This window comes from Lycorma delicatula, chromosome 5 (assembly GCF_047948215.1).
Source record: "Lycorma delicatula isolate Av1 chromosome 5, ASM4794821v1, whole genome shotgun sequence".
Lineage (NCBI taxonomy): Eukaryota > Metazoa > Arthropoda > Insecta > Hemiptera > Fulgoridae > Lycorma > Lycorma delicatula.
Genome location: NC_134459.1, coordinates 146612995 through 146628310, shown reverse-complemented (window position 1 = coordinate 146628310; position 15316 = coordinate 146612995). Strand labels below are relative to the sequence as shown.

The window sequence follows — 15316 nt, the reverse complement described above, 5'->3', positions numbered from 1 at the left end:
AGGAAAATTTCCCTAAACATTGTTGTATACCTAAAGTATATATATTGGACAAAGTAAAATATAAAAAATAAAGCAAGAAACTGAATCAAGTTTATTGCTTGGAAAACACAATTGGGATGTCAAAATAATGTGAAAAGAAAGTCACTCAAAGTTAAGATTGTTCATATTTATCCTAACGGAAATCAATTTCTGCTGAGATGAGTACGCTACTGAAGTCAGAATGTATTAACTTGTTATTAAGCAAATTTATTAAGAATATTAAGTTGTTTATTGAGTAACATTTTCCAACAAAAATGTTTTTATTTATTTATTTATAACTTTAATTTCACTATTTTTTTGGGTGATCCAGAATGGTTTTGTTACTTATAATTCTTATTAAAAATCCGATAAAAATTTCTATTGAACAATTATTTTGTGCATGTGTTATATTTATCTCTTGTAAAATATTGTATAGATTTTATATGAATTGTTATTCTCCATAAATTCTTACTTATATCATAATTTTTTTACATTAACAAATTTAAAAAATAATAATTGAACTTTTGTAATAACATTTTCCCATATTGGTTTAAATGTAAATCATCTGTGGTTTTCATGCATGATAAATTTGTATTAAGCAGTTACACAGTTTATGATAATCAGTGTCAGCACCTTATAGATTTTGCATATCATGGTGGCATACTTGTCCTGCATAATATTGTTGGTAACAGTTTTTTAGTGAATGTGTTGGAAAACCCTTTCACTTTTCAGTACTTTCATGGACTTTTTTTCTCCATTTTATTGTTGCTCCAAATTTTATTTGCCTTCTCAAGCTTTTCAACTTCTCCTCATTGGTTTTTTTTTCAGCATTCTACAAACCTCTGTGAGCATTTTACAGGAAGTAAATCAATATGCACATTGTAGATATTTAATTACTATTCTAATTAATATTTGATAATATTAATATTGACAAAATATGGTTTAACTTTATTTTCTTTAATTGTTACTTTTTAAATAAAAAAAAACCAGAGTTTATTAGAAAAACAACTTATTCGTTTTTAATGTATTATAATATTTTAATAGATTTCATGATTACATTGAAAAGTATAGTGAATACTCAACATTTTATGATTTTAATAAATATTTCAAGTCACCTTATGAATAAGGTAATCTTTTTAAAGTTAAATTACTAAAAAAAATTATTTTTCATTATTTAGTGAAATTTACCAAAAATAAATAATATGTAATGTTTTGCATGAAGCTTTATGCAGGTAATTGCTGTTTTTTCTTACAGGTATATAATATTAATAATTTGTAAACTACTTTGAGCATAATTTCAGCATTTTTTATTGCTTTTGCTTTTTAGTTATTATTTAAACTGCATGTTTTATACTAAACTTCACACATAATCAATACTAAAGTTTGTTTATGATTACAGTTTGATGATATTATTTCGCTTATAAGTTAATTTTTCTTTTTACATAATTTTACAATTCGCTCGACCGATTAAACAAAATAAAAATTAATAAATACTTTAACATAATGAAAAAACTGTTACTAATTATATTTATAAAACTATCTTATAAATCTCTTGGTTGTGGTTTTTTATTATGTGAAAAATATAGTGCTGATACGATTTTACCGGGGTTGAACAGAAAGTAATACCATTTTTTGCATGTCTTTACTATGCAGGTAGCTCATACATTTCTATTCAGCCATTTTCATTTATATGTCTAGCCTGATCAAGTTCATATTGCATTGTCTATACCTGTATTGTTTCTGTGCATGTTTAAAAGGAATAAATACAGAGAATGCCACCGTGGAAGAAAAGTACTTGTACTTCTTGTATACAGTACCTGTACTTCTGGTACAATTTCTTGATGCAAGAAATATGCAACTCTGCGATAGCCACTACCAAATCAAGCAAGTTTATAGATATAAGACATAAATTGTCATAAAATGACGATTTAAAAAATCAAAATTGATTATGATATCAAAATTTTAATGGAGAGAGAGAGAGAGAGAGAGAGAGAGAGAGAGAGAGAGAGAGAGAGAGAGAGAGAATGTCCATGCTGATGAATGAACTGGTTACTTGTCAGTCATTACAGATAATTTAATGTCATGCGATGAAATCATCAAACAGGATTGACATATCACACTTGATGAAATTAGTGCAAGAAACAGAAAACTTTTCACTGTTATCCATGAAATTATCAATATTCATCTCTAGTACAGAAAGATTTTGTGCAAGGTAGGTTTCTTACATGCTAGTGATAAAGAATATTGTGTGCTATATTGCCATTTTTGATTCATTAAGGCAAAAGACAGCCAATCATTAATCCTAACACAAACACTATGATAGGATAAAATCTGGATTTTATATGTTACACCACAGAGTAAAAATCAGTCTGCAGAATGGCATCATTATCTAAATAAATAAAAAATATAAGCATGTAGTCTCTACTCAAAAAGTTGTAGCTGTTATCTTCTGGGATTTGCAGAGGTCCCCCTTTGTTAACTTTTTGTCTTGCAGAGCCACAGCAAATGCTGATAGGTAATAGTGAAACATTTAGTTGTCTGTAAAATTGAAGTGGAATATCTTTGATGAGACCTGGCTTAGCCTCAACTTGAACCCTAGTGGTTATCATCTTTTCACCAAATTGAAAGACTTTCTGGGAGGGAGCATTTTGAGAGTGATGAAGACTTGAAGAAAAATGATTTCTTTTCTCAAATTGATTGGCGGTGAAGGAATGTGATGGAGGAGTACAAGAACAAATTGTAGAGTACATTGCTTGTTTAAATATACACAGTGACTTTGTAGAAAAGCAGGATTAGTTTATACATTAAATAAAAAGTTTTGTTGTTCTAAAATCCCTAGATCTAGAATTTTATATTAAATTTATCTTTGTCTGTTGTTTCTTTTGTAGTACAATGGGTACGTACTACTTTCTGAGCAGCCTTCGTATTTAGACTGATGCAATCTATAGTTTAGTTTCCAATAAGTATAAATTTAAATCGTTACTGATAAATTGTTAATTTAAATATAGTTAATGGTAAATCTTAATGAAGTAGACGTTGTTGAAGTTAATTGAAGAAAACTTCTTTATTTTTTCTCATCTTTAATGAAATGTGATACTTCTGTTAGATTAATATCTAAATGACCAAAAATTAAAAAATTCTAAGATAAAAAAATTTTCTATTTAATACTTAATAATATATATGCTTGTAAGTGAGAATATCAGGCCTACAGATATCCAGCAAAGCATGTTTATTATTTCATAAATGTATACATCCTTCTAAGTAAGTTGATCAGTTTTCTTTGAAGTGATTCCAAAGGTTTTTGTGTATTATTAGTAATGTCTTTAGGCCAGCTTTTTTTTTATGACACTATACATTTGTTATACAGGGAATTTTAAGAAAGTTGTTAAAATGATGGTTTAACTTTAGGTATACACATACTGTTTTGATATGAAAATACACTATTCCCTATTGTGTACATTCTAGAGGTATAGAATAAGTTGGTGTTTTCTTTATTTTTTTGTTTATCCTTCGGAACCATCGTAAGGTATTTCTTCAGAGGATGAATGAGGATGATATATATTAATGTAAATGAAGTGTGGTCGTGTACATTCTCAGGTCGACCGTTTCTGAGATGTGTGGTTAATTGAAACCCAACCACCAAAGAACACTGGTCGAAAATCTAGTAGTCAAATCCGTATAAAAGTAACTGCCTTTATTAGGATTGTTCGCTAGCAAAATTTATCTAATTGTGAATACAATACTTGTTGGGAGATGTGTTCCATACTTCCCCACACATATGTGCTCCCACTTAAGATTTGTGCTTTGTTTTTGGTAGTAAAACAAACTTTACAGACGTTTGGAAAAGATTGTTGTAACCCTTTTTAAAACTGATATTTTATGTCGATTATAAATACTCAACAACTTTTTATTGTTATATAAAAAGAAAAAAAAAGTTCTTGCAAAATCTACTTTATATACACTGAATACAGAAAAATATTAGTGTGGATCTACATTTAACTAAGTAACAATCATACTACTAAATTTTTTATTACTGATGATGGCCTCTAAAATGGAATTAATTTCTCCTTATAAGTATTTAACTGCCATTTGCAGATGGTGTGGTGTGATTCCTTACTGAAGCCCATGACCATCATGAAATAACTCTGCCTTCTTCAGTGTGCTTGTAGTCTGTCTCATATTTGTAGATGTTTTGTAATCTCTACATCTTTTAATTGCGCAATCGTTCTGGATGTAGTAAATTCTTGCCACTTGCTATCTTGAATGTAATGTTATTTTGGGAATTCCATATTCCATTATGAAACACCCTTTTATTTAACATTATAAACTTTTCTTTTTCTGGATCTGATACTTGATTTTACAATGCTATACTTACTAACCTGAAAGCACATTATTGATTTCTTTACCTTTATAAATACTTAGTTTCGCTCCTTATGACATTGTAATAAACCTAAATGTTCTACAGAAATTGTTTTAAAAATACATTAGTAAACTAAACAAAACACGACATAGTAAAGTACAACTGTATTACTCCTATATTGATACATGCATGTCAGTTACCTAAAGCTAAAACCATGCCTGTCAAATTTGACTTAAGTTGTAGATTTTCTGAGATTCAGTGTTGTTCATGCCTACCCGATATTTAAATTATTAAACAAATAAGCATTTTATTTGTTGCTGTTAGGGTATTTATATATATTAATTTTGTGTACTAGTTCCAATGTCTGGTGGTTTAATGGGAAATCCGTCCATAAGACGTGCACCCTAATATTTATTTTGTTACATTTTACAAAAATGATTCAATCATATTTGGTATTGACTGCTACACTTAAACTTTCATTGCAGTTAATAAGTGCCAAAAGCATGCTGTGAAACTATACCCAATGCAGGTTAACTTTGGTGATCTATAAAACAACTGGTTTATTTGGTGTAGCATTTTTTCTTTATTTTAAATGCTTCGGTTTCCAGGATGCTACTCTTAAGAAATTCCAGTGTTTTAGAGCCATGAAGTGAAGTGGTGATGTGGTATTAAGGTGGTTTATTTTGTAAAGTTGGATATTATAATTTTAGTACATAATAGATACTAAATCTTGTATTATTAGATTTTCTTATATAGTATAAAAAATCTTAATTTTGATTTTAATAGGTGAATTTAAAATTACTGCAATTTTTTTTTCAAAGATTAAAGTTTGTTAATGAAAAATAAAAATTCATATGCATGTTTTTGATTGATTATGTGTGTTGTTTTTATCTTTATGCATGATGATTTGACAGTTACTACTGAGCCTGACATTCCATTCACTCGCACTCAGTCTCTCAAAAATAGAAAACATCACAATTCTAAAGGTAAGGGTGCTTTTAAGTACACTATAAGTTTAATTTTTTTTTTTAATTTGATGCCGGTTATGGTAATTCATAATTAAACTTCTTTTTAAGCTTTTTTCCATTTTGTGAATAATATGGTGGATTTAAATGGATATATATATTATGGTGTTGATCTTAATTTGTAAGTATTTTTTTTTTTTTTAAATGGCATGAATGAAGTAAATTAATTTCAGATTTCTTGGTGTATGTAAATATTATTTTTGAAGTTGTATTTTTGTTTAGTGTGGCTTTTTACTCGATAGAATGAATTTGCCTGAATTAAAATGCTTTGTTTAAATAAACATTACTAATTATTGTGTTAAACAGAATTTAATTGTACATCCTATATTTCATTACGTACATTTTTTCTCTACAATTACATACAAAAGGAGACCCTCACCTTTTGTAAGAGTCTCAGGTAGTTTACTAACTGTGTTAATTAATTGCCAAAATATTAGCCCTTAGTTTACCTTTCTAAGTGGTTCTGTCACTCATATTTCATGATGGAAACTTTCATTTTATTAATTGCTTACTTTTCTAAAATTTGGAGGAAAGAAATTCAATTAAGAATACAGGAATTATTTTTTCAGGGACCTATGACATCCCATTCCTCTGTGTGAACTACAAGTTTTCCATAATACCTTCATTTTCTGTGTTATTGATGTCTAGAGAATGTTTACATATACCTCTAAATGTTGGCTTAGCATTGAGTACTATGTTAATCGACATAGAGTTGTACATTTCACCTTCCTTCATTTCTTGTAGACCTATAAAAATACCTTCTTTAATTTTTTCATCACATACATTTGGAAATTTTTCCCATGTTTAATTAAGATCTCTTACTGAGGCTATTAAAAAAAGCACAAATCAAAAATTTATTACAGTAGATGCTGCTTATTAGAATCGTTTTTGTATATAACAAAAGTGAATTGATAAAGCGTCTTGATTCAATTAAGCACAGAAGATATCCTGTACACTTTAATGTATAGGAGAATAATATGAAATTGATAAGTATGAATTGATTTTTTTTACATAATCTAATTTTATGTAAAAAGATCGTAAAACATAAAGTACCCAGTTTAATGATTATATGTATTAGGTACAATATTAATTTAGATAACACAATGCATTAAAACAAGGTAATCTAATATTAAAAAAATAAAAGAAAAATTATCATTACTATCATGTGTTTTTGTTTTAGTCGATTCTATTAAATACAGCATTGTATAATAAAAAAAATGTCAAAAAAGATACAGTACAAATACTAAAACATGGGGAATACTGAAAAATGTAAATTTATAAAAAGTTTTATACGATTAATTTAGAAGAAAGAAATCTGTAGACTACACAAATTTCAGTTCTGTAATTCCATGTAAATGCTTATCTTTTTTCGAAGGCATAATTTTCCACTTTATAAAAATCATAGAACTGTTTGGTCTTCCACGTAATTTCAAATTTTCCTGTAGAACTGATAGCACATTGGCTATTTCTTTTAACAATGGTGCTTGCAGTCAAACTTCCTCTGTTTCTTCAATCTTGTTCTCTTCCAGCCATTCATTCCTAACTTCTGACACAGTTTCATCATCAGTAACAAGAGCACAAACAGGAATATCCTCATCAATAGAGATCCACTGATTAATTTTATTATCCACATTTTTGGTTGAACTTATTATTAGCACAATGTCACGGATTCAATAAATCCACTGAAGCAGTTTTGAATGGTTTCAATTTTTAATTTCTTCCAGGCTTTGCATAACATATAAATAACGGTACGATATAAAATAATTCTTTGCTTTTTAAATTTTAACTTTCTGATGTATGAGCTAATTGTTTAAAATTAAAGCTATTTTTCTTTTCTAACTGATCAAATTTTTATTTGAATTCTAGGTATGGAAACATCTAAGATTTTTTGATTTTCCTACAACTAGGAGTTCTTTTTTATCACTTCTACTCATTTGCGAGTGAGAAGAACTGTTACGTGGTCTTTCTGTTTTTACTATCTGAATTGTCAGTTTTTTAAAGCATAATGAAAATCAGGAAGTGCTCTGAAATAAAAATGTAGTTCATTGCAATTGAAGATATCAGGTTTAAAGTTTTTTTAAATTTTGGGAATGCAGTTCTTCAGTCTTCTGCAGCTGGTTAATCAGCATCCAATTTTTCACAGAATGATTTCTTGTAAACAATATTGTTTCTCTCTTTCCAACAAGAGAGCCAATCATCTGTTGGTTGAAATCATGATCACCAAATTATTTTGCAATACCATTAAGATTCCACAACTGATGGGCACATTTAATGTTCTTGCCTCAGTTAACTGCTTTAATAAACGTTTTCAATATTTTCATTCTTACAATCACGTTTCCTCTTTATGTTCACGTTCTTATATAGCACAACTGCAGCCTCCAATTCTTTGTGGCTTTTAATGATCTGATAAAGTTCCAGTGTAGTTACAGATTCTTGCCTACTACATGTAGGAACTACATTCTCCTAACTGTAGTATTTATCATATTTTTTAAAACTTCTAATTTTTCACATAAATTTAAATTCTTAAGTTTATGTGACATGGCTTTGAAATTCACAAAAATTTCAGTACAGTATATAAAAAATAGACAACACACAAATTCACAAATGATCACAGTGAAACAATAGTAACATAACACTAAACATTAACAGTTGAAGCACAGCAAAAAGAAAACTAAAAGACATAAAAACTAAAAACTAACAAACATATGAATCAAATCATATGTACAGTATACACAGTGTAGAAAAATAAAATGCTGAAAGACAAACTGCTTGAAGTGTACATACACATATTTAGTCTGCCATCTTTTACCAATGGAAATCTGGTGCTGTGTTGTTTGTCTTCAGTCAGCTAGTGGAAAGACCATGGTACGATATGACGCATTTCCTTGGAGTTATCAACTTAAACATTAAATATAGTTACTACAGTAAAATGAAAGCATAAAAAACATAATGTAGTGCAATAAATATAAATAAATAATTAATTTTGTATCATAACAAATAAACATAAAATATTAAAATGTTGATTTATTAAACAGATTCTTGATTCTATTACAAGAAGAAGTTTGTACAAATTCTCTGTATTTTGTTTTGGATTTTAGAAAAATGATTCTAATAAACGGCACCTACTGTACTTTAATTTAGTCACCATCAACTTATGTACATTATTTACATTACTTATATCACAAATCAAATTCTTGAGGAAAACCTGTGGTAACTCCTCAGCTTCTTAATTTTATCAGTCACATCATTGCCTCTAAATAAATTTTTCCAGCACTAATTCATTTTGATTTATAACTTTGGTATCAGAAAATGCTATTAGAATATTTTTCAGCTGACTGATTCTGAAAGTTGCACTTTAGTACATTGTAAAGGTATACCAACTTCCGTTATACCCATTCAGTTTGAGTTAAAAGATTTCAACAAACATTGCAGCACATTGATATTTGTGTGAAAAGTTTCTATGAACATGTAAAACGTTTGCTTCTTCAGTTAGTAAACTTTTCCTTATTGAAAAACTATTACATTAATAACAGTATTAAATTAAGTTGGTGTGTGTGCGTGTATGTATATATATATATATATGTATATATATATATATATATATAGTAAATTCCAATCTTCATCATCCTTGTGCAGAAGTCACAGTTCTGTACAAAGCCATTTCACTCACAAGATCAATCTTATTTTACAATAATTTGAAATCTGAATCATTAGTTTCTTCCTCCATAAGTTTTGTGTAAATTTTTTATTGTTATTTTGAAATAAAGTATTTTATTCTGTTTTCCATATGGTATTAATTTGATTATATGTGCATATAAATAATTAAATAATTGTTATGATTAATATTAATAATAAACTTATAGCATAAATTAATCAATTGAACATAATTTACAAAAATAGTTACATTTTTATAATTCATTAATAGTTTTTTTTTTTTTTTTTTTTTTTTTTTTTATGTTGTATTTATGTATTATATATTTTTTATTTATTTATTGTTTATTAATTTCATCTACTTTTTTTCATGGATTTGTGTTTGCATTTGCTTGATGGCATGTCTGTCTTTTAAGTTGCACTTGTTTTGTTGTTTTTTGGCTTTAGATAATCCTGAATTTGGAAATTGCATTGGTGTTGGTCCTATTATCCACCAGGTGAAAGTTAGAAGTTTAAATGGAGCACAGCTATTTCCTCCGCCTGTTGTATTTTTTATTTGTGATGATTATAACAGTAATTATTATAATAAAATTTGTAAAAATATTGATACTAACTGTATTATGTCCAAATATCAAGGTAATTGTGATAATAAAAAGCTTCATAGTAAACTTATGAATGAACTTTCTGAATGGTTTAAAAATAATCCGGAACGTTTGCAAAAATCAAGTGTAGAAATTAATATACTTAATTATTGTAAAAAAAAAGACATTCACAAAGATCTAATGGATGAGCTTTTACAATGGTTTGTCAATAATCCAGATCATTCTCACAAATGTAATTCAAAAATAAACTTAATGTTTCAACAAAAAGAACAGAATCATTCATTGCCCAGTTTATCAATAGTTCCTTCTGTTGGTGAAGGATTTATTCATGAATCAGAAATCGATGAGAATAACAATATGAAATCTGACAGGATAGATTTTTCAGAAAATAATTTTCTTTCAGCATCTGAGAATGATGTATCATCATGCATTAGTGAGCATATGAGAAGTAGAAGCTCATCCGGCTTCTCAATTTATTCTATTCATTCTTTACCAACTTCTAGTGTAATGTTTAATGGAAATATTAATAATGATTTCTCATCAGATGGTTCTGATTTCTGTGATAAATTAAGTTGTGATAGCTCTTCTCTTGAAAATGTGTTACAAAGTGCTGGCTCTGATGCATTAGATCATACTAATTCATCAGAGTTGAATTCTACAATAGACTATATTGGTTCAGTTTATCAAGGTGGTGGAAGCATGCTTACTACATTACCAAAAGTTTTGGATGAGCAAAATGAGACTTTATTGAGTCGTTGTGAAAAATTACTAAAAACTGATTTTGACGATTCAAGCTTAAATTCTGGCAATACTAAAACTGTTAAACATTTGAATACAGCTAATGAAAAGAGTAATGTTGCTGATCCTGATTACTCTTATTATTCATATAATGACTGTTCAGATTATCAGAAAAGAAAAAATGCTTATGATTCTTTTAAGTCCTCGGTTGAAAATGTAGAATGTACATTGAATAATTCCGAGTTTACTGACACTAAGGAAATCAGTTGTTCTACTGGATTACAAAAAGCTTTGAGTGAACCGAATGAACAAATATTTAATAATTCATTTGTTTCTGAATGTAGTGATAGATATTTAAAATTAAGTTCTGTTGATGTAAGCGTTATGGAGTTTGAGGAAAATGTGCATCTATTCAGTGATTTATTTTCTAAAAATACAGTTGAAAATAAAAATGACATAAGGCATAAAAATAGAGGAAGTGATATGTCTTTAAATTTAGCTTTTACTACTGATGTTACACGATATATTGATCAGAGTACATCTAGTAGTGAACATAATCTGATAGAAGTTGTTAATAAAAAATCAAAAGATTTGGAAGTTAATGAAGATGCTATTCATCTTCGATTTTTAGAAGGTTTAAGGTTGATAGAATTATTTCAAAGTGAGGAGGAACAATTTTCAGATGATTGTTCAGAGAAATATATAGATGTAGCCTCTGAATGTTCTACAGTTTTCAAAGAGTATTGTGAAAGCGAAGAGGGTTCATTTTTATGTGAGGATATTTTTGAAGAAAATTGCCATGATGACAATATAGAAAATCTAGTAGTTTCAGATAAAAATGAAAATATCTGGTTAAATTGGGAAGCAAACGAAAGAAAGGAAAATTTGAGTGAAGCTAAAGGAAGAGAACAACAATCGAATGAATTGGATAACTTTAATATGGATTTTCCATTGAAGGAAACAGAAATACCTTTAAGAGATATTGATTTAAATATTCAGATTGATAGCAATAATGATAAAATGTATAATGAATGTAGAAAGAGATTTAGTGAATTATCTGGTTGTCAAGTTAGCGAAACGGATGATGTAGAAGTAGATGATGGTGTAATTAAAGTAGAAGAATGTAAAGAAAATATTAATAATTCTGTTGAAGAATGTGAATCACAAAATCAGATTGAACAGATAGTTAATATGGAATTTGTTGATGGTGATTTTGAAGAATATAACACAAATTATATCATAAATAAAAATACTGAGAACTTTTTGGAAATAAACAATGCCAGTGTTGTGTCTTCAGGTACGAGTCAACATAGTATTTGGTCCTCAACGCCAGTTCATGATAAAAATGTGTTACCTGAATTGTGCTTGACTGAATCTGTTTTGGATACCACAGTACATCTGGAATCTGTGAATAATGATGCAAAAAACGATTTGGGTCTAGAAAATTGTGACACTTTTGACAGTAATTCTGTAATATATGCTCATGAATCTGGTTATGAAGGTGACAATGAATTAACTGTATACCATAATGGAACTGCATTATTTTCAAACTTTAAATTTAAAACTCCTCCAATTGATTGTTCTGCCGATGAGATTTTTACATCACCATCATCATCAGAAACTGGCAATAAAATTTTGAATTCTATTTCTGATTCAAATATGGAAGGATTTAATTGTGCAAATGTAACAGAAATGCCAGATAAAGTTGTGCGGAATTTTGATAACATTGATGTTTGCAACAACATTGATAAAAGCACAGAAGATATGTGCGATTCTCTCGAAGAATTTAAATATTTTGAAACTTTGTGTAGTGAAACGACTGGAGACAATTCTTATGTCAGTGCATTATCTGTTGATGATGTTTTGAGTTCTGGTAATGAGCTTTTACCTACTAATTTATCTAATCAGACTAATTCTGTTCATGACTTTCTTGATGAAAACAGTTACTCTAGTTTATGTATTGATGCAGAATGCCGTCTACCAACTATACTCGAATCAGATTATGAAATAATTGATCCATCTGATGATGGAAACAAATAGGATAATACTCTACTAATGATAGAAGAGTAGTATTATATATTTTTTATTAGAGACTGAATTATATATATATATATTTTTTTTTTATGTAATATTTTTTATGTACTTAATGATTTAACACATATTGCTTACTGTCATTAAATTAACTTTTTAATTCAGTAATTTTTTTTTATTATTTGCTTATAGATTATAACAAGTCATAAAATAAAAAAATATTTGTTCTTGGATTCAGTTATAGTCCAGGCGGTATCTGTTTTAAAATGGGTATATTTGGACTTTTTCTATATGATTGCTAATTTTTGCTTTAATGCCTCTGGAATATCATCAGAAATGATAATTTTGTTATACACCAGTTGAAAAAGATGTCCTTAAATTTTGATAAAACTAAATTAAAAAAATTGCAAAATTATCCATTTTTTTCTCCTGTTTCTGTAAATAACTCGATAAGTGTACATTTTAGAGAAAAGATAGAAGAAAGTTTTATTATTAAATTTTAAACATAATATCATCAGTTACAAATCAAAAAATACATTATTATTAATGCAAAAATAGCAATAATGGTCAAAAATATGACAGTCATTGCTATTTTTGCATCAATAACATATTTTTTTATTTGCAATTGATGATATTGTGTGTAAAATCTAATAATAAAACCTTTTTTCTCTTGATCTTTTGTGTAAAATGAGCACTTATCTTGGGAAATCTGAAGAAAAATGGATATTTTTAAGATTTTTTTTTTTTACATTTTTAATTAAAATTTAACCCACCTTTTTCAACTGGCACATAACAAAATAATCATTTCTGATGATATTCTGGAGACATTATGGCAAAAATTAGCAATTATATAGGAAAAGTCCAACCCAAAACTAATACTGCCTAGACTATTATGTTTTTTTATAATTTTAAGATTCAATATATACAGGAATCTCATCGCTTAATATAATAATTTTTTGGATGAATTCATCTTATAGGTTTGGTGATTTGAATTTCAGCTCTTATTTTTCCTTATAATTATGGATTCTATGCATATTCAGTACATTAAAAGCTCCAATATCCAACACCCTTGGATTTGGCATTGCACTGCCATATACCATAATTCTCTAGATAATTAGAACATCCTTTGTAATATTTTGGTAGTCTACTGTTATTGTAAATATAGTATAATTCATGTATTTATTAATTGTGTGCATTCATCTATGAAATGAATAAATTGATAAAGAATTAGTTTTAGTAGATTGCGGTTCAAATTTTTATTTGTTTGTATATATGATATTGTAAAATGTATTTTCAAACCGTAAAAACTAAACATCCAGAATCTTTCCAAGAGAAAAGTACAATTTCTGAATCTTATAATTGTTTTTTAAACTGACCTCGTCAAAGTTTTTTCTAATGTATAATGTTCATTCATATTTATGAAAGCAATGTAATGTGGTCAGATCAGTTATATTAAAAAAAAAAACAAACTCATTTACAAAAAGTTATGTCTGATAAGCAACAATTGATTTCAAAAAAGAGGTTGAATTAAGTATATGCAATTACAGAATTTCCTGATTTCATTTTTTGAATTAGATGTGAAGAATTTGTGCTTTTCAAACCGTAATGCACAAGCACATTCACAGCAGTGTGATACAGACAGTTTCAGGAAGTGGAGTGTTTAGTTTGTTAAATATGAATCATAAATAGAAAGTACTCGGCAGAAATATGCTAGTTGTTAGACCATTTTAGGTATTGAAGCTTCTGTTATATACAGAAAGAGCTAAACAATTAAAAGGATGGATTGAGGCTATTCTTTTATTTTAATTTTTAAGAAATCCCGATTTATGCTATGCGTGTTAATTTTGCTTTGCCTATATACGCCGGCAGTATAAGATCTTGCTTTATCTCTGATTCAGGTATTATATTCTTATAATGCTTGTGCACTAATAATTTGAATGAATTTTCAAGTTACATTATCTTTACAACTTTATCTAATGTGTTGTTTCATTTCATTTAAAATATTTTAGATATGTATACACTTTTTACTATCTTAAAAAGTTATTTTTTATAAACTGACCATACTTTTTTTTAAACACACTAGAATAGGTAAAAGTTGTCACTGGCATCTCATTAAGCAATCTGGTGATTACCATAGTACCATAGTGTCCAGTTTTAGGTTGCATCCATGATTTATCCTCACAGGAACAATCTAAGGGATTAATCATTTCAAAACAATACTCATTTTAGATAATTTGACTGCTTAATATAGTTCCCGCATGAGATTCCTGTATTTTTTGTTTTATACTTACAATATTACTTCCATAAGAAGTTTTGTTAGTACTTTTCTAGGATTAATCATAATTAATTGTAAATTAGTTTTCATTTTGCATTCAATTGTAAACATTTTTTTTTTTCTACAAAACTAAGTTCAAGGTTTTATTTTTCTATTAATTTTCCTTTTTATTATCGATAGTTGAATTGAAAATTAATATTCTGTTGGATTTGTATTAATATTAATGATAATAAATAAAGGTGGTAAACTCAATATCTATATTAAAAATATTTTTTTATATTATGTATTTTTTTTTGTTTGTAAAAAGATTTAAATTCATAATATTTAAATTACTATTTTGATCTCTAATTTATGTTACCAAAAATATATATGTTTCTACTTATAGTATAATAATTGAAATATTTTGTATATTTTTTCCCGTTTTTAAATGTTAACAATTAACATATCTTTTTCTTTTTCATTACTATGTAGTATTAGAAGATTTTTATTATAATTAACAGACTGATTTTTATTTTTAGTTATTGATGACTTACTGCATTGTAGAAATCTTAGCATTAAATTTGTGTTTTCTTTTAGTCTTTTATGAGTTAATGTAGCTCTTCTGTGTAATTATCAT

The 15316-nt window shown here is 27.6% G+C and overlaps 1 protein-coding gene across 5 annotated transcripts in view; it reads left to right on the top strand.

The window, feature by feature from the left end:
- hts (adducin 1-like protein hts) overlaps positions 1 to 15316 on the top strand; it is a 314291-nt gene that overhangs the window by 284509 nt on the left and 14466 nt on the right. For 2 of the 5 annotated variants that reach the window (XM_075367264.1, XM_075367262.1), the window contains one exon: positions 5293 to 5364. The exons of the other annotated variants lie outside the window; for them this stretch is intronic. In XM_075367264.1, coding sequence (XP_075223379.1) covers positions 5293 to 5364 — 72 coding nt within the window. The remainder of the gene's footprint in view (positions 1 to 5292; positions 5365 to 15316) is intronic. 5 annotated transcript variants of the gene reach the window in all.